A 25,610-nucleotide genomic window follows, 5' to 3' on the forward strand; every position below is an offset into this window, starting at 1 on the left:
TATATCTGTATGTGCTTTTATAGAGTGAATAGTCAACCATTTGGTGAGACAACCCACTGGACCCTAAGAGCCGTATTCCACCGGAGAAACGACCACTATTGCGAAAGACCTAAAAACGTTCACTCATTTCCATGGAACGATAATCATTACTTATGATTGTAATTGCGATCGTTTTTCTTCGCTATTTATTGGCTATTGCGTTCGTATCTATTGCAAATGACCGAGCGATGTCTTATTCAATGCGAACGATTTGCGAACGTTTTGCGAATGAGCAACGATAAAAATAGGTCTAGGTCTTATAAAGCGATCAACGATTTCTCGTTCGGTCGTTAATCGTTTACTACATTTCAACAGAACGATTATCGTTTAGAGTCGAACGATTTAACGATAATCTGAACGATAATAGTCTGGTGGAATAGGGCCCTAAGGCCAGAATGAACAAGAATTTCAAAGAATAAAAATCCAAGTGCTACTCTTTTCCTACAAAACTAAATATCAGTCTGCTCCACTTCTCCTGCTCTATGCCCGCAGATTGGACAGCATGATCAATGTGACAAATCTATCACTCCCCGATGACCTACAAGCTGGCAGCATCACTGAATGGATATCAATAAAAGCATTCAGAACATATCTTTGTTGTCTGTGCTTTTACTTTCATCAGAAAACACATTTATTTGAGCAATAATGAGTGTCAAGGAGGCAGGGCCTAGGGTTCCCTGGACACTAGCACAGCTAGGCCTCGCTGTGCTGTATGCCTGCCCTCTCACACAACCAGCGAAAGGTACTGTGCATAAAGCACATAGCAGTGCTAGGATGCAGAGAACAATAGGCCATGCCTCCGGGACATTATTCATGGCCTAACTGAAGGTGTTTTAGATGAACATCATAGATGTCCTATATGCTATGTTTTGTATCTACCCAGCGATGCTGCCAGCTTGGTAGGTGTCCAGGGGATGAAAGATTTGCTTAAAAAAAAAATTAAAACATTACATTGATCGTGGTGTTTGCTCTTTGGGCAGCATTTTATAGAGCAGGTAAGTGGAGCAGATTGATATTTGGTTTTGTGGGAAAAGACAGTACTTATCCAAGCATTGCATTGCTCCTCTTTCCCATGTATGATGGCACAGACAAGATATAGTGCTATTTCTTTTCCGGAAACAGCGCCACAGATGTCTATGGGTTATGTCGGGTACTGCAGCACAGCCCCACTTTTGCATACTTAACGTATAAGATAACACCTTTAAAGCCACATTTTACACATTTTCTGCCATGGTAATGAGCCCCTGGATGTGGTCAAGCAGCTATAGTTGTCAGTTCTTAGAACCCCCTACAAGAAAATGTGCACATGTACAATTTTATCGGCATACAAGTAAAAATATATTTCTCATACCTCCATTTTATAGGGCTTTATAGCACAAACCATACAATTTATGACCCCCTGAGTACAGGTGCTGTGAGATTATGGCTTCTTATATGAGCAGTATATGCAGGTGTTCATCGCATACTGCATAATAACTTTTAGATGTCTGCTCAGCACTTCTATAGAGGCACATTACAGTATCACCTGTAGTCCCCCTTCTCTCACATTCCTAAACACAATGAGGTGAGGTACTTGGGGGTTCATTATCACTTACACATCTGCAGAACAACTCCGTATACCCCCCACTCCTTGATTGACTTTATTAAAGGGTCTACTGGGCCCTCAACCATATCAGATTTTCGCTTCGTCTTACCGCTGTATCTGGATTTACATGGTTTAGTGACAATATTAGGTAAACAGATTGGAGTCATTTTAATATTACCTGTTGGTTATTGGCACAAACATTTGCAGTTTGTATTCAGAATTTCAAATGTATATCGCCAAGGTTCATGCTTTTAGTAGAAAAAAAGAAAGAGACCACACAGAGGTTGTATTTTTGGATAGCGAAAATAAAAAAAACACAACAAAAGACAATAACAAAGCCTTTCCTGACTGGCTCTTACTGCCCCCTAGTGGCGGTTTTATGTTGATGTCTTGGTAAATACAACAAATGTTCAGCCACCCAGGAACGTCAGAATGGTTTCTATTATTAGCTGCAATCTGTCCGGTGGTTATTTATTGCACTGTTTAGTATCGGGTGTTTTCAGTTCACATATTTTGAGTCATTTTTTACTGCTTTGGATTGTGAATTATAGTTTGTAGCATCAGTGACTGTTATTTACTTCATTAGGATTTGGCTGTTTAACCCCGGGACTAGACTCTGTTTAGTTTATCAGCATCTGTTGGAGTCTTGCTGAGAATAATTCATAGTATTTATAGGGTAACTAATCAGCAGGTCAGAAGCATCTAACCCACCGATATGTCCGTAAAGCCTACCGGTTGCTAAGGATATAGGTAAGTTCCTACCTTCATCCTCAGTGCTATTTTAGGTTATCTTATATGCTAATGAGGCATTTTGGCACACTAAGAGCGGGGCTACAGCCATCAGTGCACTGATCTGCCCCTGCCAATGAATATTGGAGTGGTGCTCTGCTAATATTCATTAGGAGGGGCTAGCAGCCAGGGCTGATTGGTGTTCAAAGGGTGGTAGCCCCGCCCCCAGTGCACCAAAATTAGCATATAAAATAACCTAATACTCCTGAAAATGACATTAAGAATGAAGGTAGGAAACGTACCTTAGCGCTCTGTGTGCTATAGGCACATAATAGCAAGTTCTAAACTAGGTCCATGCAAATTTCCTTCTAGGGGGTCAGTGCCTTATTGTTAGATCCCCCAAGAATAAGCTGATCACAGCCTGTACCTCTGCTGGGACCTCCAGAGATCAGCTGTGTAGAGATCTGTTAGCAAGGTTTCCCTGCAGCGCCCCCAGAGGGGAAATGAAGTGATACACTGAAATCAGCAGGCTGTTATGTGTATTATGTGCAGGTGTCTGGTCCTCCAAACCATCAGATACTCATTACTGTACACTCCACCCCTCTAATTCCTTATGTGACCTGAGGTTTGGAGTCCTTATAGAAAGCTGTAGTCTTATATGTCAGGCACTCAGTGGTCAGCACTATTTCCTGAATGCAAATCTGACCAAAGAAGTCGTCTGCATAGAGTTAGTATTTTCTTCCCGTGTTTGTGTTAGTTTTCTTCTACCCTCTGTAAACAAGCTAAGTTTAGTTTATTAGCCCAGATGGAGACAGAGATAGATATAATACTCCACATTGTACTGTGTGATATGCCTGTTCTGTATAAATTAGTAAATGAATTCCTCCCCCCCCCCACCCCCCCCCCCGTCCACGTGGAATAGCAGGGCCACCATAGCAAGGTGCTGTTTGCAGGGGACCACCGTCTCTGGGATCCTGGTTAGGCACATAGATGTGGGATGTCACAGTAAGACAGCCCCATCAATAGGCAGCTATAAATAAGAGCAGGTCAGCCCTGAATGTTCCCTACAATAGCAGCATATTCTGAAGTTTCTATCCATGCAGTTCTCTTATACGTTCTGCAGCGTGGTTCTAACCGTGGAGCTTTACTGTAATTCATCATATACTTCAGCACTGGCTGCTGTTCTTTGAAGGAATCACTGAAATCATAAAGCGTTGAGGATCCTTCCGAGCTTCTTCCTGTCTTGTCCATTCCTTTTCAGAGTCTTGCGCTCAGAGACATCTGCTGGCCGCCAAATGAACAAATCCTCAGGACAATACATGGCTGCTTGCTGGAGATATGAATAGCTGTAAAATATAGGCGACAGCCAGACGTTCCTTTTGCTTTTTCTCTCCCCTCCTTTTAATCAGAAAATCTGATGCTGACAGTGGAAAAATACATTAATCCTGCAGTACAATCTCAGGGGCTGTCACCGAGTACCATGGCGCTTATCTGTCTGACCTGCACTGTATTTTAAGTATTAGGACAATCCAGTAAAGATGTAGGCGTAAGCACTGCTTTAATGAATAGGATTAAGGTAATGTATTGCTGCCGCTATGAGATTTGGCGGAGCGCATAGAGTTACACCCATTCCAATTGGCTGGAGATTTTATTCATTGACTCTATCAGGCTTGATATTACCAAAGCCATCAGTGCATCAGATACGTTGTTATACGTTGTACATACAGGGTGCCTACATTTTCCATAGGGTCTTTTCTTCTCTATCTTCCCAAATTTCATGCACTGCAGATTTCCTCTGTTCATCCTGAACTTCCTGGTTCACGATTATAATGCTAGTACAACAGAACTGCCTGTTACATACTCATTTGCCTTTTAAAGCTCATTTCTATCCTTATGTGCACTGTAAGGCTGGGTTCACACTACATATATTTCAGTCAGTATTGTGGTCCTCATATTGCAACCAAAACCAGGAGTGGATTAAAAACACAGAAATGATCTGTTCACACAATGTTGAAATTGAGTGGATGGCCGCCATATAACAGTAAATAACGGCCATTATTTCAATGTAACAGCCGTTGTTTTAAAATAACAGCAAATATTTGCCATTAAATGGCGGCCATCCACTCAATTTCAACATTGTGTGAACAGAGCCTTTCTGTGTTTTTAATCCACTCCTGGTTTTGGTTGCAATATGAGGACCACAATACTGACTGAAATATACAAATTTTTTTATTCAAATAAAAACACCCCCACACCCCTCATTGACCATTTTATTAAAAAAAACATTAAAAAAAACGCTGGTCATCGACGTAGTCCATGGAATCCGACGTAATCCCCAGGATACCGATATCTGAAAAACAAAAAGGGAGAAACACACAAAAACACACAAACAGGAGCACAACACCCATCATTGTGAGCGGTGTTGTGCACCTTACAGTATGCAGCATCTTTACAGATCGCTGCTTACAGTCTGGCCCCCAAGGGGTTAAGGGAGGATGTATTGCATCCCCCTTAACCCCCTGGGGGCCAGACTGATGTCAGACTGCACCCATCCCAGCAAGGAAGGGGTTAAGTGACCCCCCTTCCTTGCTGGGAGGGGTGCAGTGCTGGGGAGGGGGTGGAGAGCTCTATACTCACCCCGATGCGTCCTCTTCGCTGGTCCGCAGCACAATGAAGTCACTGTGCTGCGGACCCGCTAATTATATGTGCGCTCAGCCGATCAGCCAATCAGCTGAGCGCACATATAATTCTAAATGTTTCTTCTAATAATGCTATTGTCATAACATAATTAGAAGAAACATTTGATGTTTTCATTAAAGTTAAGTGATGATTAGTACAGAAAGCTCTTTTGCCGGCATATGAATTACCGGCTTATGGAGTTTCCTGTACTAATTAATATTTAATTAAGAAAACACATTTTCGTTTAAATAAATTCAGTTTCATTGGTCAATAATTTAATTCTAACGAATCCATCATTGTGCAATTAAATATACTGTAAAAAAATAAATATATATATAAATATACATTTATTTATATATATATTTATTTTAACAGTATATTTAATTGCAAAATGATGGAATCGTTTACATTTAATTATTGAACAATAAAAGGGACTTTATTAGACAGAAAATGTGTTTTATTAATTCAATATATTAACCATGAGAGACATCGGCTATAGTGCAGAGGATCGCAAATCCCGGTAATAGCGATTCATGTAAACTGTTTCCCTGCTTTCCCAGATGCATCCAGAGGTGTTTCCATCACTTTCTTAACATTTTATTTGATATTTTTAGTTGAACCAGATTTCCAAGTAAATGACCGTATGTTTTGAGCCGCATGTCTATTTTTTCCCACGGCCGGAGTTTCACCCGCACATTTACAGCCGCATAAAAAATACAGCCGCACAGTTACAGCGTGTGAATCCAGCCTCTGTCTGTATGCAAGCCTTTTGCTAAAAAACCTAATAATGATGCATTGATTTTATGCAGCGCAGGCAGAGTGTGTGGAACTGTGCAATGAAATGCAGAACTGATAGATTCGGCCTCTGGCTTCTCTTTGGAATATTCTGTCTCCTACATCAGTTTATCCGCAATTCGTTAACTGTTTAACAGTCCGTAATGTAATCCTGTGTCATGACATATGGATATTGTAGAATTATGTCATGTACACATGACACACATGGTTAAAGGGGTTATCCAGGGAAAATCTTTTTCTTATAAATTGTTGGTGTCAGAAAGGTATATAGATTTGGAATTTACATCTTTTTAAAAATCTCAAGTCTTCCCATACTTATCAGCTGCTATATGTCCTGCTGGAAATGCTGTTTTCTCTTCAGTCTGACAGTCCTCTCTGCTGCCACCTCTGTCTGAAACAGGAACTGTCCAGTGCAGTAGCAAATCCCCATAGAAAACCTCTCCTGCTCTGGACAGTTTCTGTCTCTGATAGAGATGTCAGCAGAGAGCACTGTGTAAGAGTAAAAGAAAACAATATTTCCTGCAGGACATAAAGTAGCTTATAAGTATGGGAAGACTGGAGATTTTTAAATAGAATTAAATTACAAATCTATATATCTTTCTTCAATCAGTTTACTTGAAAGAATAAGATTTTCTTTAGATAACCCCTTTTAAGGTTCCTCCCCAGTGTCACAGATGTAGAAGCTTCTTCATTCTCAGGATCCTAACCAGTCATAAGGTGATGGGAATATCTCTCTAAATAAATTACAAACCAATTTTTTTTGCGCTTTCTGTTCTGTCCGTCTTTATATAAGTCAACTTTAACTTTTTTTTTTCTTTCTTTAATTTTCTTATATAAAATTGCTATCAGCCATCTGCATTTAATATCTGAGTCTTCAGCTGAGGTCAGGGGTAATCCTGCTCCACTGCAACACAACAGCGGCACTGGCTTGTTTGGCGGACGGAGGAGAGTTTATTCTGCTGCACAGCGCCTGACACCATAAAGTTTTATGGATTCATCTGCTTCAGTACAAGAGAAAGGTCCCAGTCGTTCTGTTTAACCTTTGTGTCGATGGGCAGGATGTAGAGGATACCCAGTAGACTCGCACATTGGAGGCGCAGACATTTAGACGTCCTCTTTATAGATTTATAAATGTGCTGCGAGGGAAGAAGACATTGACGGTTCCTCTGGTTTTAATTCTCCAGCTAATGATGATAGAACGCTGCAATCCATCTCAAGATCCAGAGCTGCTGAGACAAAACTTCAAACGGCGCGGCGATGCGTTACCACTTATTATAGGGCTGAGAAATCACTGTCGCGGATGCGCTTTTATTACACACTTCCTCACTTTGAAGCTGGAAGCCATTGTTGGCCCAGCACGAGAAGGAAAGAGAGAAGAGGAGAACATAGATTCACAATGTCCTGCGGGTGATCTAATCAGATCTTTCTCACCTCTGGCTTCTAAATAGATAATGCTGGAGGTCTGCCAGCACCTTCTCCCTTGGCATTACATTTGATGACCTTTTTAGTGAATTCTGAATTCGCAGTATACGTCCTAAAGAGGAAACTGCAGCTAATGTTACTTTTATTTGAAATCGAGCTGCTGCTCTTGTTCGTCTGATACGTAATATGAACGATATGAAGAGTCTAAGTAATGTTTAAAGTGACACTAAACACAATGTACAGATTGGACAATATAAAAAATCAAGAAGGCGACTCCTGTAACTCGCAGCCCACTTTTATAGGCTCTATAGATTATTACTGATCAGTCTTAAAATACTACCACCTGCCTAATATTGTGAAACTTTGCTGCCCTCAGTGACAGCCACATAGCTTAAAGAGGATGTACCATCGGGTACATCCTCTTTAATATCACCCATCGATATAAGGGTTCCGTCACGGGGAAGCTGGTGCCCCGGTCCGTTTTTTGAACTGCGGTACGGTTCCCGTGTACGGCGACATTCTATCCACGGGTACCGGGCAGGGGCTGAAGCACTGAAGGCGTCCGGCCCGCGCCCAGTGAGTGGAAACCCTCGCCCCTCTATGACTTGGCTCTATTGATTCTAATGCAGCAACGTCATAGAGGGGAGGGAATTCCCTCCCACTGGGGGCTGGCCGCACGCCCTCCAGTGCTTCAGCCCTGGCCCGGTACTTGTGGCTAGAACGGTGAGGTACACTGGAACCGGGCTGCAGTTCAAAAAACTGCGCCGTTCTATCGGTGGATCATATTAAAGAGGATGTACCTGATGTTACATCCTCTTTAGCTGACAGATTCCGTTCGTTGGCTGTGTGCAAATCCAACAAAATATACTTGACCCTCCAGTTGCAGCAGGGGGTCACAATGCTTCCTGAGGATGCTGCAGACGCAGCGAAACATGTTGAAGGGGCTATAGGCAGATTTTTAATTAGCAACAGCACACTGCTCCACCTTATTCAGTGATATAGACCTGGTTTGGTTCTACTGCATATGGTTTATTTGGTAGCAGTTCGACTGTTGTGTTTTTACAATACTTTTTTTCTACCGGTTGATACACAGTTTTTATTCGTATACAAGATTAAAAGTTAATATTTTAGTTGGGTCCCGTTAAAGGGGGAATTTGTCCTCAGGTGTTTAGCCTGAGGAGTTGGGAGTATATTGTTTGTGTAGAGGCCTGACTATCTGTGCTAAAGCTCCAAAAAATGTAAAATATTACTCAGTCTACCTTCTTTTCTCCTAAACTCTGTTTAATATTGAAATAAGCACACAATGAGTCAATATTGTTAAATCACATTGCTGGAACGGAGCTTATAGTCTCCCTTGTAAAAATTGCCTGTCCAGCAGCAAGGCGGTGTCTCAATGGTGGCACCTGACTTAGAGTCCATTTACACAGAAAGATTATCTGACAGATTTGAAGCCAAATCCAGAAACAGACTATAAACAGAGATGAGGTCATAAAGAAAAGACTGAGATTTCTCCTCTTTTTAAATCCATTCCTGGCTTTGGCTTCAAATCTTTGACAGATAATCTGTCAGATAATCCTTCTGTGTAAATGGACCCTTACACTTTGAGAAGCACTGCTCTATAGTACACCAAAAGAAGCAGCAGCACAGAGGACATTACAGAGCAGTATAGGTGGAGTGCTCTATAACACTACAAGCGACTGCAGCACCTCAGTGTCTTTCTCTCCTTTTTTTTTGTCTTAAATTATTAGTTTAGAAGGAAGGGGGGGGGAGGAGAAAAGAGGTCTAAGTGAAGAACAGGCATTTTTTTCTACAAAGATATATTACAAAGTTTCTTATGTTTACTCACAAAGTTTGTTGAACGTGTAGTGAACTCTTAATTTACATACACAGACAGCTGCAGACTGCTCCCTTCCACCGATTTGCTTTGCAATGGTAGCAAATTTAACTTGAAAATCAGTTGGTTTTTTTCACATATTGGAAACTTTCTCTGACGTCTTCAGGGTACCAGTTCTAGCCACTTCCAATTTTCCCGAACTGCCACAAGTGTGTATTGGCATATTTTTCTCATCCATATTAAAAGTATTATAATGGAGGAGATGAGTTTTCTTATTAGCAGATTCCCCAATTGTACCCCAAAGGCTTTTTCTTTTCTGTATATTAAAACTGTATGGTCTGATCTGTGAACCAATTTCTTTCTTTTCTTTTTCTCCCTCATTTTTCATATGTAATCGCTCTGATTGCAAGAATGTTCACTACGCAAGCAATTATTGCAGGCTCGCCCTGGAGTTTTTTACTGTTGAAATTAATGGGATTCCATTAAATAATGAATATGGCAGCATTTTAATAGCACGTGAAATTGTAGCAAAAAACCAAGAAACTCCTTACACTGCAAGATGTGATGGAATAATGGAGCTATCTAAATGGACTTCCTGGATGTTGTGCGATTCATCAATATCCTCTTGTAAAAGACTGCACAATACATACATCTGCCCACAGAGTGCGGTGGTCATGAATCTGGCAAGAAGACGTAATTGCCAGGCTAATGATGAAACCCATCGGACCTGTGCCATAGATCTCAGTTGTGCATTCATCTTCAGCATTTGTAGCTCAAGCACAACCATAATCTAAAACAACCTGTGCTATTAAGTATGTGTATGTACTATAAGGGCAAAGCTCTAAGAGTCACAATATTATATCCACATATTATTTCTCCTTATAGAAGTCAGTAGAAATTTGCCTTTTGTGGAATTCATCTTCTCTTAAATTGTTTTTATCTTGAACTTCTTATTTGGTATTTTTTTCCCCCTAATTCATATGTGAAAAAAGTAAATAAATCATAAAATCATTCAGTTTTTATCCTGTCCACTAAGCCTAAAATAGTCTGACACTTCCTGTCCGGTAATGGTATTCCTGGAGAGAACGACGCTGAGACAGTAATGCATGCAATCCCAATTGGACTGTGCATTTTCATCTCTGTGCAGTCATCTCCATAGAGCTTCCAGCTGCTGAGTGGAATTTACTGCCGATCGGGTCAGCGGTCTGGTTGCAAGGTACATTTTAGGGTGACACAGGTATATAAATAAAATGTTAGACCTTTCACGACAATTGATGATCAATGCTGTACTCCTCCCTCTTCCTGGACAATGACCTCTGCACATGTCACAGAGCATGCCTAGAAGACTCTTATAAAAGTTACGGCATATTACCCCAGAATAATGTACAAAAAAATGTACAATAAAAAAAAAAAAGAAATACATTGGTAAAACATTAATGAGTATATGGCTCTATTTATTAAAAAAAAAAACCTAACCAAAGACGTGAATTTTATTTTGAAAATCTGTACAATTACAGCAATACCAATTTAATGTTTTAGTACTTTTACTAGTGCATCTTCAATTGTTTGTACAGTATTTTAGCGTACTAATGTATAGCAGTATACTGCCATTGTTTCCTCTGTTAGGGCACACATGAAAATCGTGATAGTCCAAATACTTCTGGGCTCAGCCCATATAGGATATTTGTATATACCAGAGACACCAATGCATGAGGATAGCTTACTTGACCTTCCAGGATAGTAGGCACCTCAGGGTTGCTTCCCTGTAGTCCTTCCGTGTGTTCAGTTTGCACCAGCCCCATGGCGTGCCCAGTCTAAACATAACATAGTTAATTAGCTTAAAGAACTCCATTCTACCAGCTTATTTACAGCGCAGATAAAATGTCTGCCTCTTCAATTGACCCTGACTAACAGCGTTCAGAGCAATGCTGGGCCATAAATGCAAACAGCCCGTAGTTTACATAAAGATGGCGTGTTTTATGTGTCTATTACACGAGGTTACGTTCAGAGCTTGGAGTTTTTAGTATTTTGGAATGAACTTTTAATAAAATCAGCTTTTATGCTGTGCTCTCAAAATTCTTACCATCTGTGAAATGCTGCGTGCGCTTATTTTCTTATATATATATATTTTTTTTCCCAGCCACAAATTTGCTCCTGCTAAAAATAAAAATTACGAATGTCAGAAAACGTTGTCACTCGTGGTGGATTGACAAGGATTCAGTGAGACGAGTAGAATAGAGGATAGGGAGGCAGAAATATTATCACCTATAAACAGTGGCAGACCAAGGGTTAACTCTCCACCCGGCTTTGGTTTGTAAGATTACGATAAAACCTTGGATTGAATTCTTCACCTGACTCGCATAGCTATTGATTAAATCCTGTTATCCTCTAATTACACAGATTTTTTTATTTTTTTTTTCCTGTAAATAAAGCTGGACGTGAAGTCATCAAATATAAAAACTGCATCTAAGCTCATTTGCAGCTTTCAGACCCACATGTTAGGGAAGACCTGCTGGAGGACTCCGCTGCTGGGATTAGAGCAAACTCTGAGCTCCACTTATTAAGTTCTTTACTACCACAATGATGACTGTGATGATGTGAAATGTTGGTGGGTGTGAGGGCGGGGTCCTCTTTATCGCCTACCCATCAGCCCTGGCATTGCAATAGCTGCTGCTCACAGTGTATGCGCAAAGCATTAGGGCTCATGGCTCTACAGTAATAACTAATATTAGGTCATATCGTAAGTAATGGCTGATGGAAATCAGCAAGAACAGGTGTTTGGAACTAACTTCTTCCTTCTGACCTTGATTGATAGACATATAGATATATATCAGTCAAGCCAAGCATGGAGAAGCCACTGCGGACAGGTGACTTGGCCCCCATTTTCAGCAAGCATTTCAGAATAAATCATGTTTCATTGTAAAAAGGGAGCCTGTCTCTGCTTACTGCCGGATTGGATTGTGGTTCTGATTGCATGGAACAGTCCAGTGGGATGCTCTGGGGGCTGTATACATTAGATACCATCCTAGGTGTCAAACCAGACTGTTCCATGCAATAGGCATTACATTTTTGCTATTTTTTTCCTAGACAAATTTTTCTGAATCCATTCTTACTATAAATTCTCTACCAACAGTACAACATCAGACGTCTCTTCTGTTAGAGAGGTTTTTGGATATTCTTAGCCTATCACTGGTATTGTGTCCATGGTTATTAGGGTCCCCTGAGGAGAGTTATTTTATTTTATTTTCAACAGATTTTGCCTTTTTAGAAAAACAATAGGTGACCATTAAATTTTCTCCTTCCATGAATATCATCAGTATGCGTCTATAAATCATCTGCACTTACAACCAGGCACGTTCATTGGAAAAGAAAAAAAAAAAAAAACAGTATCTCTCCCTGAAATCCCTTGATGAACACACAGAACAGATAAGGGAGGAGGTGACAACTTTCATGTTCACTAAGACAAAACACGTCCCTTCTCAGATGTTGATTAAATGTTCTTTTGTGGCGGTGATGTTTTCCTAGCATCACACATAAACTCAAAGAAGCTGTATTAATCACTTGTTTGATCATTCTGAGATCTTGGGCGTCTTTATACACAGTTAAAAAATGCTTTGTTGTTGTTTTTGTTTTATTTCAAATTTTATTAATTTTCTTTTTTTCCAACTTTCTGTACAAAATGCTGCAGGAAAAATTTGATCTTCATAACACAGCAGCCATGTTCTAATACAGGAAAAGAAAACTACTATTTGACTCCAGTTAATTGATACAGATGTAGCGATGCGGTGTATGTAGCAGAACATTGGTGGGCAACTGGCACCTTGACTACTTACCTTGTTACACCCATTCCTCTTTGGTCTCTCTACTACTGATAGGACCTGACAGAAATGTTTAATCTGTACGGCAGTGACTAGAAATGAGTGAATTTGAAGTACAAATCAAGATCTCAAGCAGCAGCAGCTGAAAAAATCTGGCATTACTTTTCCAGGCAATTCGAGCATTTGCAAAGCAGAACTAGTATTTTTTAGACTATACAAATAGCTGTCTGAGATTCTGATTAGGTGACTTGTATTGAAGTTCACTTATCACTGATGGTGGCTAGTGTTGAGTGGACTTACCAAACTGTGTGGGTTCGCCAACATTCCCTAAACCCGGGCACCAAGCATTTGACTCCCTAGGACAGCATCCAACTTCTCCAGACATCGGGAGTCAAATGCTGAGCGTTCTTGAAGAACGTTGCCAAACCTGAACAATTTGTCAAGTCAGCTTAACACTGATGGGGTCTATATTAGAACCTTAACTAATAATAATAATAAAAAGGGTGCTTGTGCCCATTGTTTGCAGCAGAATGGTCTATTGTAATAACTGGAAGATCTTAAAATAGTTGTGCATGGTCCCTCGTACATTAGAAAAAAACTAGGCACCACTGCCCTGTCCAAGGTTTGGGGGGGGGGGGGAGGTTACATTTAAATAGAATGCCTTTCCCCTTTCAACAAAGCTTTATTGTCCTAAACTGTGCTAGAACCTTGTCTAATTCTTTTGGGTTCCAGGGTGGAGAATCAAAGGGAATTAGATAAAATCTATTTAACCTGTGAGGTTCTCCAGGTAGGACCATGCATGAAGCTCGATAATGGTTTTGGCAAACCTAAGCAAATACTACCATTGACCCAGGGCTCCCACCACTTATGGGGCCCCGCAATCTTGTCTCCAGTATATTTTCAAAATGCTGCTACTATCTCTAAGCTTTCAGCATTACTGGCAATGACTACCACATATTTCTGACACACCCTCATAGTGTTGTTACATACCATTTTTGTTAAGAACTTTGTTGGGTTAGAAAGACAAATTATAATTTCAGTCCTTTTTTTTTTTTCAGGTCGAAGCAATTCTTATAAACATTTTTGGAGGAATAGTAAACTGTGCCATCATTGCCAATGGAATAACAAAGGCCTGCCGGGAGCTGGAACTCAAAGTGCCTCTGGTGGTCAGACTTGAAGGTAATTTCAGTATTCAGTATAATAAATACATAAGTTGTTTGATCAAAATAAGTTCTTTTGGCCCCTGTGCTATATACTCTGTAGCCATGTGTCATGGGTCACCTGATTTTGATTTAAAAGGGCTTTCCCATTATACGGTGAGAAGGCATAGGGACTCTAGACCACAATTTAAGTAAAAAGTGGTAGGGCCCTTTAGCAATCAGACATGTATGACCTACCCGGTGGATGAATGAGAAATGTTGATTGCAGGGACAACCTCTTTTAAATTTTGTGCATTCAGGTGTATGACTGGCCAAGTAATACAGGATCCACTGTATGTCAGCAGTTCTTAAGGGCTGAATGCATAATAAGACAACCCCTTTAAGGACTTAAAGTCCTAGCAGTTGAAAATAATATTAGTACATATTATTTTAAAGAGACATTAATTCCAGGGTGTTGTACGTAAAAAAGAAGGGTTTCAGTACATAAGACAAATAAAAAAATAATAGTTACAGTGAACGAGAATTAAGTGAGTGACAGACTGGTTCAGAAGGATAGAGGACCCTGTCTGTTTTTAAATGGAGAGGATGAGTTTGATATGTTGGGGTATTAGTTCCAGTGTGTGTAGGAACCACACACTTGTCGTGAGGCTTCAGCAGTCACTGTTGCAGATCTTAGTGACCCTGGTTAAGGCAGGGTCAATGGAGTGGTGGAGGCAAAAGCCAGAATACAGACGGTCAAAAAGTTGAGTTAATGTACACATGATGTTCAAGCATTTTAAGGTAAATGGGACAAGTAAGAAGAGTCAAAAGCTAAACAAAAAGGATAAGTTAAAGCATAGTTTCATTTCTTAAGGTTAGGTAAGAGATTGTATAGTTTTAAAAAAGAAGTGGTTAGTCATAGATTGAATAGATAGGTCAGGGCTGGGAAAAAGACAGTACTAAGGTTGAAGGTAGAATGGAAAGGGGTCAGATACCCAGATACTGAGTTGTAATTTGGAGAGCAGTGTGAAGCATGTTGTGAGATGAGAATGATGGAGATGGGTTGTGAACGCTTTGGCTTGAAGCTTTCTTTGATGTTGTTGCTCTTTTGTGGGATATACTGTATGTAGCAAAGTCCTTAGGTGAGATGAAAGATGTGGGAGGGGACATTGGGGATTGTAGTAGGGAGTTAAGTCATACAGTTGCCTGGGGTTCTGGAGGAGAGCATCTATGACAGTAGTGAAATTGTCTTGTTTAAAGGGAATTCAGACTTGAGAGATTAGTAATAAAGTCTTCCTTGGATTGTGTTCCCTTCTAACACTGCTCTGCAAGCCTGGAAACTTCCTCAGGTGAAAGTGGCACGAAACATACATTGGGGTGAGGTGAAGGAACATTGCATGTGAGTTGGGGGTGAGGTGGTATAACAGTGCGTGTGAGTTGGGGGTGAGGTGGAGAAACATTGGATGTGAGTCATATGTTTGCATAATTTTTTTCTTGCAATTATTTAGTTTGGTCTTTTGGTCAGTGTTTCCTCCTTCCTCCACGTTCGCATAAGCATACATATTAAGTTCAATTTGTTAACGCACCTTTAAGCCACGTTCACCCACTATTTTTGCAATAAACAACATGCGACTACATTAAAGTGTATGCAACAACGGCCTTAGCGTATATACACTATATTCACTACAGCCATTGTTCTTTGCGGCCGCCGGAAATACTTGACATGTCGATTTTCTACGGCCGCAGTTCATTAAACAGCGGTTGTCGCAAATGGGCTGTGCTCACAGTGTAAAGTACGGCTCCCGGCCATACTTTATACTGTGGCCAATGTTAAATTGGAGTGCGGGACGACCGAATGTGCCCACATTCCAATTACACATGCCTTACAGTTGGGGGCCAAAAACATCTGTAGATGTATAAATGGCATGTGTCACTGGAGGTGTCAGTTGGTTTGAGTAATTGCCAATAGGCTGTAAATGTTCCCATTAGTATCATATAAATATAGTGTCATTAAAAATAAAAATTATAATTTGTCTAATGAATAGCTTTTGCCCATTGGTTTAGCATATACATTCATTCTGCCCTTTTGTTAATGTTGCTTACCAAGTTACTTTTGCCATTTTATAAAGATTTTTTTTATATATATTATTATTTATTAATAGAATAATTACTTTTATTTCTTAAAGGCAGTTTAGGTAAAAGTTGTTTTTTGTTTGTGGTTTTTTTTTGCCTTTTCCCTACCTGTCATTTGAACCTCAAAAACCTAGTACAGAGGAGTTTTATTCACACAGTAATGTCAATTCAGTTTGTCCCAGTCGCAGCAATGAGGAACGTGTCCTTCTTTTCAACATCCCAAAGGCGAATGTGTGTCTAGATTTCATATGCTTCCCTCTTTTTGTAGTTTGCTTTAAAAGAGAAAGTGATAGAGAGAGACGTGAACCGTGCCGCCTTTCAAGGCTCCTGGAAGCATTAGTAGTTTTCCTCTGTAATCACCTTGTTTAAAAAGAACATTAATTTGCTGTCGCCGAGCTATCAAAATATGTCAGAAAAAACAGAGCGCCAAATTATTCCTCAAAGCTTTCTTGTAAAATTTCCTAAGTGTATGTTTCCACGAGATCAAAGAGAATCTCCGGTGTGTCTTCCCAGTAATCACTACAGGTGTCCCAGCAAATATACAGTGATGACTATTTTCATCTGTCCATCATTGGAAGGCCTTGTAGCAAGGGTAAAAATTGGGCACCTTTCAGGAGCTGTTTGACACCATCATACTCCTATCCAATGTGACAGAAGATCCAGCTGCTTTTACTCTGTATGCTCGCCACTTAAATCACATCTTGGTACAAGTCATCGACTGTTAAAGATGGGGTTAAACCCATCTGGTGGGCTCCTTTGTCTAGAGAACCCACAACAACCATGTGGATGACTGCTGTGATGCATACACTTAGGACTTGCCGCCACCTAACTCGCATTCAGATGCATTTGTTACCATAAGCCTGACTTCTGTCAGCTCAGATCAAGCAGACGGGCTGGGCTCCTGTAAGGAGAGGCTGCGCTGACAGCTTCTTTTTTACCACCCTCTGCTGATCACTAAGATGTCAGTATAGAGGACCTGTCACCTCTCTGGCGTGTCTTTTTTAGTAAAATGATTGTGTTCTCCATAAGATAGCTACTCTGGAGCTTCTTTTCTTTGAACCTTGCATTGTGCTTTCCCTCCGTTATTCTGATCCTTAGATAGTCCTGAATAAATTGACAGCTGGGTATTACCTTTTGTGGGGTGTATCCCTACACAGTTTGACTTAATATAGTCAGTGTTTACAATGTTTGACTCCTGGCAAGGGGGAGATATCCAGTTTGCAATATGCAGGAGGACAAGCACTATACAGAGTACTGTCATTTTGGTATATAAGATGACCCCTGACTTTTCCAGTTAAAATATAGAGTTTGGGATATACTCGCCGTATAAGACTACCCCTCTTCCAATGCACACCAAATAAAAATTAATAAAAAAAAACATGAGTCAGCGAGCTCTGAGAGGCAGAGGAGGTATTACAGTAATACTGGTAGGATACAAGGGCAAACAAATGGGTGAAAGCGATGTGTTTTTCTGGGCACAGCGCCACTCTACCGTATCTTATCTTTTCACACTCCAGACGCTTGCAACTTGCTCTGCCCTTCATACGGTCATTGTAAACAGCAGGGATGTGTCGGTTGTTTAGCTCCCCCCCCCCCCAAATGCGACGACTGCAGATGCTTTAGTCCGGTTCCAAAGTTTTTGCCCTATAAAACGACGCCGGTGTATAGGACGACCGCTGACTTTTGAGAAGATTTTCCTGGGTTAAAAAGTAGTCTTATAGACAGGAAAATACTGTACTTATAAGTAAAGATGCTCAAGACTAGTCATTTTACGGGGAGAGTACAAAAATTTACTTAAATAGACAGGTTAGGAGAGCTGACAGGACAGTCTGCAGTCTGCCTATATTAATAGATACGAAAAACAAACTGGTGTAACCAAGGCAGGACACTGGGGCGAGATGGGGTTTGCACATGGTTCTGGACACCAGTAGGTAGGAAACCTAAGCCATCTCAACAGGCTATGTAATCAGCTGAATGCACTATACATATATAGGTTATAGAACTCCTTGACAATAAAGGGAATTGTGTAATAAGCCAAGCACTGCAAGCGTTTATGGCATATCCTGTCCCAGATGGAAGAACTTCTTTAAGGGTTCTTTGAAGGGATGCATTATTAAAGTGTTGGAGACTGTAGTGATTTCATTTTATTTAGACTCATAGAAGTAATGGATTTTGGGATTAAGTCAATCTGTGGTTAGGATAATATACCTCTGCCACGTGTAAAAAGAATACCACAAGGTCCAGATTTGACTCCTAAGAGCAGGGACAATGTTTTTTTTTCTTTAAATTTGACTTGTTTGGAGTCTGAACTTGCCGTATATGTTGTTGAAAAGCAGTCATGGTACCCAGCTCCCATACATAGGTAAGTGTAATACCTATTTTAATTTTAATCTTTATGCTCTGTCACCCCATGAAGTTTTGTCCTTTTATGTATAATAATTTCTTAATACAACAAGCCTATAGGAATGGCCACGCAGCTTCACATGCCCTTGAATGACATACTGTATAAACCTGAATATACAGAGTAAAATCCTTCCTGCTCCCACCCACTTGTGTCATTGTCCACAGCAGTTATTGCATTGTATTCATGACCATATAGCTCTGTACAGAGATCTACATCCCACTAAAATAAGTATTCATGTGCACTGCTTTTTCAGTCTGGCATGCCTGTCTCATTGCTTCCTGGATGTTACTGGTATTAGATATGGAAAGTGAAGAAGTAGTGAAGTGGGTATCTCTGCAATGAGCAGCGACCACACAGTATCAGTAGTTGTTGATGTGCGCTCTGTCTGCATCAGGAAATGCTAATTCACAAAGACAAGTGCAGCGTAAGCAATGCTGATGTCAGGCAAAAGTTGAACCAAGTATTCCAAAAAGTACACATACAACTCTACATTTTGCAGACAATGCAAAACATATTCAGTAAATATAAGTATTGATATTCTAAATGTTGTCGTAGACCTCACCAGCTCCAGTTATTAGGACGGAGGAAGCTTATCAGCATGCGCTGCGCTGCTATGTGAGGTCTTGGATGTGCAATATCAGACAGGTTATATCATATTGCAATATAGGCAGATATGGACCATTATACAAATTTCCTTAATATGTTCAATACTTTAAACATTTCCTTTTTGTAACAGTAGTCTTTAGACCAGTGATGGTGCAATAGCTGGAGTGCCAATGTTTCAACACTGCAATTCCTATCATAAGATATCTTATGGAACCCCAAGAAATCATATGCAGTGAACTAAGAAGAAAATATTCCACTCTCCGGATGGAGAAACCTGAGCATTACATGGTTCTTGAGCTCTTGTCCATGCCCTCACTACAGCATCTGGCTGCCAACTAATAACCATAACTAGGAGGATACCCTGTAGTAAGGTCCACACCTCCTCTCACGATCCAATACCTTAAAGTGACTCTGTACCCACAATCTGACCCAACCAAACCACTTGTACCTTCGGTTAGCTGCTTTTAATCCAAGATCTGTCCTGCGGTCCGTTCGGCAGGTGATGCAGTTATTGTCTTAAAAAAACTCTTTTAAACTCACAGCCCTGTGTCAAATTGCCATGGCCTCGAGTATCTATGCCCTAACCTGGCACCACCTCTCCGTCCCTCCTCCCCATCCTCTTTACCATTAAGAATGGCCCTGGCAGAATTTCTTCTACTGCACATGTGCCTTAACGATCCATCCCATGTGCCGTGCTCACACAGGTAAGGAATAGGAAAATACCTGCCTAGAGCATTCCTAATGATAAGGAGGGCGGGGAGGAGGGACGGAGAAGGAGGTACAAGCCTAATGCACAGACATCTGCGGCTGGATGATCTTTCGGGCCACAGAGATCTGATGCGAGCATGCACGCCCGCATCAGAACTCCCCACAGCACATAATAGAGCAAACAACCGGAGCCGCTCGCTCTATTGTGTGAACTGACAGGGTCTTCTGCGCCCGCTATTCACTGAACATATACGCTCCGGCCAGGATCCCATAGGGAGCAATGTAACGTATATTTTCGTATAAATCACGGCCGTTGTACAACAGCCGTGGTTTTACGAAAATATACATTGTGTGAACCCAGGTTTTCCCAGGAATTTTTTTAAATTGTAAAATACAATTAAAAAAACAAGGCACATATAAAATACATTATTTTAAAATACTTGGGTCCAGTGCACAAACTAGGCCAAAGTAACATTGCACCAAAACCCCATGGCAGCCATTGGACAAAACATCCGTGCCGTATCATCCCAGTGACCGGTCACACCAGTGTGCCGGAAATTGTAACATAATATTTTTTTCTTTTTTACAGTCATTTGTATGCGTAGTAGATATAGTGTTGCTGTTTACCCTTTATTTAGGTTGTAAGGACAGACAGTGACATCTTTAACCTGAATGTGTGATGACCAGCAGTGCCATGTGTTATCAGTAAGCCCGTGCAGGATCCATAATAAGCCACAAGTCTCTGGTTGGGGGCGATTTCAGACAAACCATTCTACACAGAGACATTTTCCAGTCTTCTTACAATTCTATAGCATAGCCCAAAGCGGACTTCTTCAAACAGTCACAGCACAACAAAGGAGGAGCTGGCAACCTCAGTATTATGTTATCTGAGCTCTGCAGTGCTGGTGTATACTGTGCGTGGTGTCCTTCAGAGATTTGAGGAATCCAGCTGCATTTTATAGTGTAAGGAATAGAGTTATAAGATTTATTGTTGCATGTTTGCTGAATCCTAATGATACTAAGGAAGACTGTGCAGCAGGTGGAATCCTAAGGCGATTTGTAAAGTTTACATTAAATCACTTAAAGCAATGTGCATCCTGGCATATGGGACGTGTGTATGTATTGTGTATTTACATGTGGTTCCAACACAGAATATATCCCCAAGTGTTGGTCCTTCTGTCCTCTGGGAGGCATAACAGAGCCACACTTACTATATCCCATATATAATGCTGGTGTCTTTCTATATAGCCTTGCATATGAACCCAAGTAATCTAAACCTCCTTCTGATGTGTGGACGCATGGGGGGAACCCCATATGTATGCCATCCAAAATAGATGTTTTGCTGTGTGAAGGTAACACACTGGGAATTGGGCTTGTATTATTAAGGCTAGACTCACACAGAATGGATCCGCAGCAGATTTCACGCTGCAAATTTCCATTGAGGGGGCTTTAAAGCAAAAAGTGTAGACTGTTTTTCAAACATATGCTACTGGGTCTGTAGGGTGTGTCAAACCATAGACTGCTCCACGCCTGTACATCAATCGGATTGAGGTCAAGGGGGCTGCCTTTTACATACTCACAGCAGGATGCCGATTCCACTGCGAGTATTTAATTGTATTGAAAGTGACAGTAAAGGGACCCGCTGCTGTGTGAAATCCACTACAGATCCATCCTGCGTAAAGGTATTATTTCTTTTGCAACCTTTTGATTGCTCCAGTGAAATAAAAACTAAATATAGACATCTGTGCGCAGTCTTTATTAGAAATGTGCCAGAATGCATGAAACTGAGCTCCTGTCGCCTTGTCCATGCCCTCACTACAGCATTTGGCTGCCAACTAATAACCATAACTAGGAGGATACCCCGCAGTAAGGTCCAGGGCAGTTTCTAGGGCATTTTGGCCACAGGGCGGATCTTGATAAAAGCGTTATACTATGTTATGGCATAGAGCGGTGCAGCGCCCCAACTGAATAATGTTCTACTGAATACAAAAATATAATTCAGTGACTCACAGGTGACGTCTTCTTTGATCTGAGGCGTCCCTTTCCCTTTTCCTCCCCATCTGGCCCAGACCTCCATGATTATTTCTTGTAGCTACAACTCATCTATTCAGAACCTGCAAGACAGACATCTCAGGCTCCGCACTTCCAGCAACTTCCTTCCCTTTTCCCACCCATAAGGTGTAGTAATTCTTTTTGTGCCCTCAATATAGTAATAATGTCTCCTGTAGTGTAGATCCCTCTGTGTAGTGTAGCCCCCTGTGTGGAGTGTAGGCATCTCTGTTGTATTGGCCACCTATGTGCAGTACAGCCCTCCCTCCACTGTTTAGTACAGGCCCATGTTCAGTACACCCCTACCCCCATAATACAAAGTACAAGATGCTGGGAAAGCTTTGTGACCTCCATTATACTGACATACAGGATTCTGGGAAAGCTGGGTGACCACTATTATACTGACCTACAGGATGCTGGGAAAGCTGGGTGACCGCCATTATACTGACATACAGGATGCCGGGAAAGCTGGGTGACTCCATTAAACGGACATACAGGATGCTAGGAAAGCTGGGTGACCTCCATTATACTGACATACAGGATGCTGGGTGACCTCCATTATACTGACATACAGGATTCTGGGAAAGCTGGGTGACCACTATTATACTGACCTACAGGATGCTGGGAAAGCTGGGTGACCGCCATTATACTGACATACAGGATGCTGGGAAATGGGTGACCTCCATTATACTGACATACAGGATGCTGGGAAAGCTGGGTGACCTCCATTAAACGGACATACAGGATGCTAGGAAAGCTGGGTGACCTCCATTATACTGACATACAGGATGCTGGGTGACCTCCATTATACTGACATACAGGATACTGGGAAAGCTGGGGGACCTCCATTATACTGACATACCGGATGCTAGCAAAGCTGGGTGACCTCCATTATACTGACATACAGGATGCTGGGAAAGCTGGGTGACCTCTAATATACTGACATACAGGATGCTGGGAAGGCTGGGTGACCACCATTACACTGACATACAGGATGCTGGGAAATGTGTGACCTCCATTATACTGACATACATGTTGCTGGAAGGACTGTGAACTCTGGCATCGGAGGTTGGCAGCGAGGCGGGGCTTATCGTTTTGGTTGTGGGGCTTACCGGGGCTTATTAGCAGCTAGGATCATCATCTAGGAGTAGAGGTCGTGTCCCCCCCCCCCCCAATCGGGATGAAGGCTCCTTACAGTGCTGGATCCGCCCTCCCCCTCTCCTCTTCTTCTCTAGCTCCCATAATGTAAGTAATAAAACAAATGGTCATATACTTACCTGTCACCCTGCTCTTCAAAGCTCCTCTTCTGGTCCCTGTGTCCTCTTCTAGCTTCCCTTGCAGGCAGCCAGCCTGTCATACAGAGGCCGCCTGCACAGGAAGTGCCCAGGTCTCTGCCCCAGGGTGGTGCTTACAGCTCCGTGGAGTCCGGCCGCTGGAGGGGGGGAGGGGCGTTGACGATGAGGTGAGTGCAAGGGCCAGATGCTGCAGGGCGCCCCCTAGCTGTCGGTGCCCCGAGCGGTGGCCCGGCTTGCCTGCCCCTAGAAACGCCCCTGGTAAGGTCCACCCCTCTTCTCGGGATCCAATACGTTAAAATGACTCTGTACCCACAATCTGCCCACCCCAAACTGCTTGTACCTTCAGATAGCTGCTTTTAATCCAAGAACTGTCCTTGGTCCGTTCGGCAGGTGATGCAGTTATTGTCCTAAAAAACAACTTTTAAACTTGCAGCCCTGTGTCAAACTGGCGTGGCCTGGAGTGTGTGTGCATTAGGCTGACACAACCTTTCTGTCCCTTCTCCCTGCCCTCTTCATCATTAGGAATGCTCCAGGCAAGTATTCTCCTATTCATCAGTTGTGTGAGCACGGCACATGGACTAGATCATTAAGGCACCTGTGCAGTGTTTACTGCAGAGGAATAGGAAAAATATTGCCAGTGGCATTCCTAATGGTGAAGAGGGTGGGGAGGAAGGATGGAGGGGTGGTGCAAAGTTAGGGCACAGATTCTCTAGGCCACGGCTGTTTGGCACAGGGTTTCAAGTTTAAAAGTTGTTTTTTAGGACAATAACTGTATCACCTGCCGAACGGACCCCAGGACAGATCTTAGATTAAAATCAGCTATCTGAAGGTACAAGTGGTTTGGGGGGACAGATTGTGGGTACAGAGTTGCTTTAATCTTGAGAAGCATTACACGTGCAACCAGAGAGTTAGCAGAGAACCAGAATTAAAATGTCCTTCAAAATGTGACACATTAGACATGAGATAATCTACGATCAGTATATATGTATATACCTCCTATTACTGTGACCTAGTCTAGCATTATCCCTTTAACAAATAATGTATTCTCACTCACTGCATTCCTAACTAAAACTCTATAGCCGCCTGAGTAATCTTTGTCCTCATTCAGTGAATTACAAAATGTCTTGATGAAGAAAGTTTTAATCAGTCAAATCTGCCTTGATTTAGGGGGATTTTATGAGCAAATCTTTGTTACCAACTGTATAATAATTACAGGCTGTTTGATCAGGGGATGAGGAAGGGATTACCGGTTCCTTTGAACATGGGAACTTTCTAATTGCATATATTTACTCGACTAATCAAGAGGATGCCCACCTGCCTAGACAGCGGATTATTGTGTTTTGTTATGGGACACAAGGAATAAAAACCAGCGATAAGACCTTTATATTTTGTAAGGTGCACAGAATAGCCGCCCGCAGTACTATTATCCTGTCGTGGATTACATTGAGATGATTTTCTGGCCTAGGTGACAGTACATTTATAGTTCTTAGAGTGAATGTCCACCTTTCAGAGTCATGTTGTTTTTAGCCCCCAAACTCTGTTGATTAGTTTCCTAATATATCTTTATATTGTTCAATGTTCAGTTTTTTCTTATACAGAGCTCCAAATCCCCTTTGTAGACAGTGAATTGCAGTAGTCTGTCTGAAGCTATTGGGGGGGGGGAGGTGGCTCTAAACTGTTTTATATAGTTTAATGTATTACTCTACTGCAGAGAGCTCCCTCTAGTGGCAGCTATAGATGGACAGAATTTTACAATTTTTATAGCTATTTAGTGGCATTGGAGCAATGTATCCAAAAATACAGTTATAACTGCAGTGAAGTTATATAAAGAAATGCTAGAGAGGCTTTCTGAGATGTACTGACATGGCGGAGTCTGACTGACCACCACTGCTGTGCACTAGTTCACACTTAGTTGATATTGATTGTTGTAGTGCAGTTCATGGAATATGTTTAAATTATATACTTTAATATTATGTTCTTTTTGATAAGAAGTAGCAGCAGACCAGGATCTGATTTATTGGGACAGGGATATATGCTACAGGTCTGTAAGGAGAGGAAAGCTCTGATATGAGAGAGCAATAAAGTCTCCTAATCCAGGCAAATGAAAGTGTCACTCTCTGGGGATGATCGGTGCTGGGAGACTATCCAGAGCTTTATATGATACATGAGGATAAAGATCTCCCCGCTGTAGAATCCCGATACTTGTGTAATCTGTGATAGACAACAAATATTAGATACAGAGAGATACCCAGAGCCGTCCGACTTGTGCTGCAATTACAGAATACAATATTCTATATATCTCTTATACAGCATTCCTGCTTTTAACCCTTTCCTACATCAGTTAGTCGCATTGTTATTGTGGATGTGGTCATCCC

The 25,610-nt window shown here is 41.5% G+C and overlaps 1 protein-coding gene across 1 annotated transcript in view; it reads left to right on the forward strand.

Moving 5' to 3' along the window:
• Positions 1–25,610, forward strand: part of SUCLG2 (succinate-CoA ligase GDP-forming subunit beta) — a 198,961-nt gene that overhangs the window by 167,340 nt on the left and 6,011 nt on the right. The window contains exon 10 of the mRNA XM_069968783.1: positions 13,960–14,080. Within this exon, the coding sequence (XP_069824884.1) occupies positions 13,960–14,080 (121 nt within the window). The remainder of the gene's footprint in view (positions 1–13,959; positions 14,081–25,610) is intronic.

This window comes from Dendropsophus ebraccatus, chromosome 4 (genome assembly GCF_027789765.1).
Source record: "Dendropsophus ebraccatus isolate aDenEbr1 chromosome 4, aDenEbr1.pat, whole genome shotgun sequence".
Lineage (NCBI taxonomy): Eukaryota > Metazoa > Chordata > Amphibia > Anura > Hylidae > Dendropsophus > Dendropsophus ebraccatus.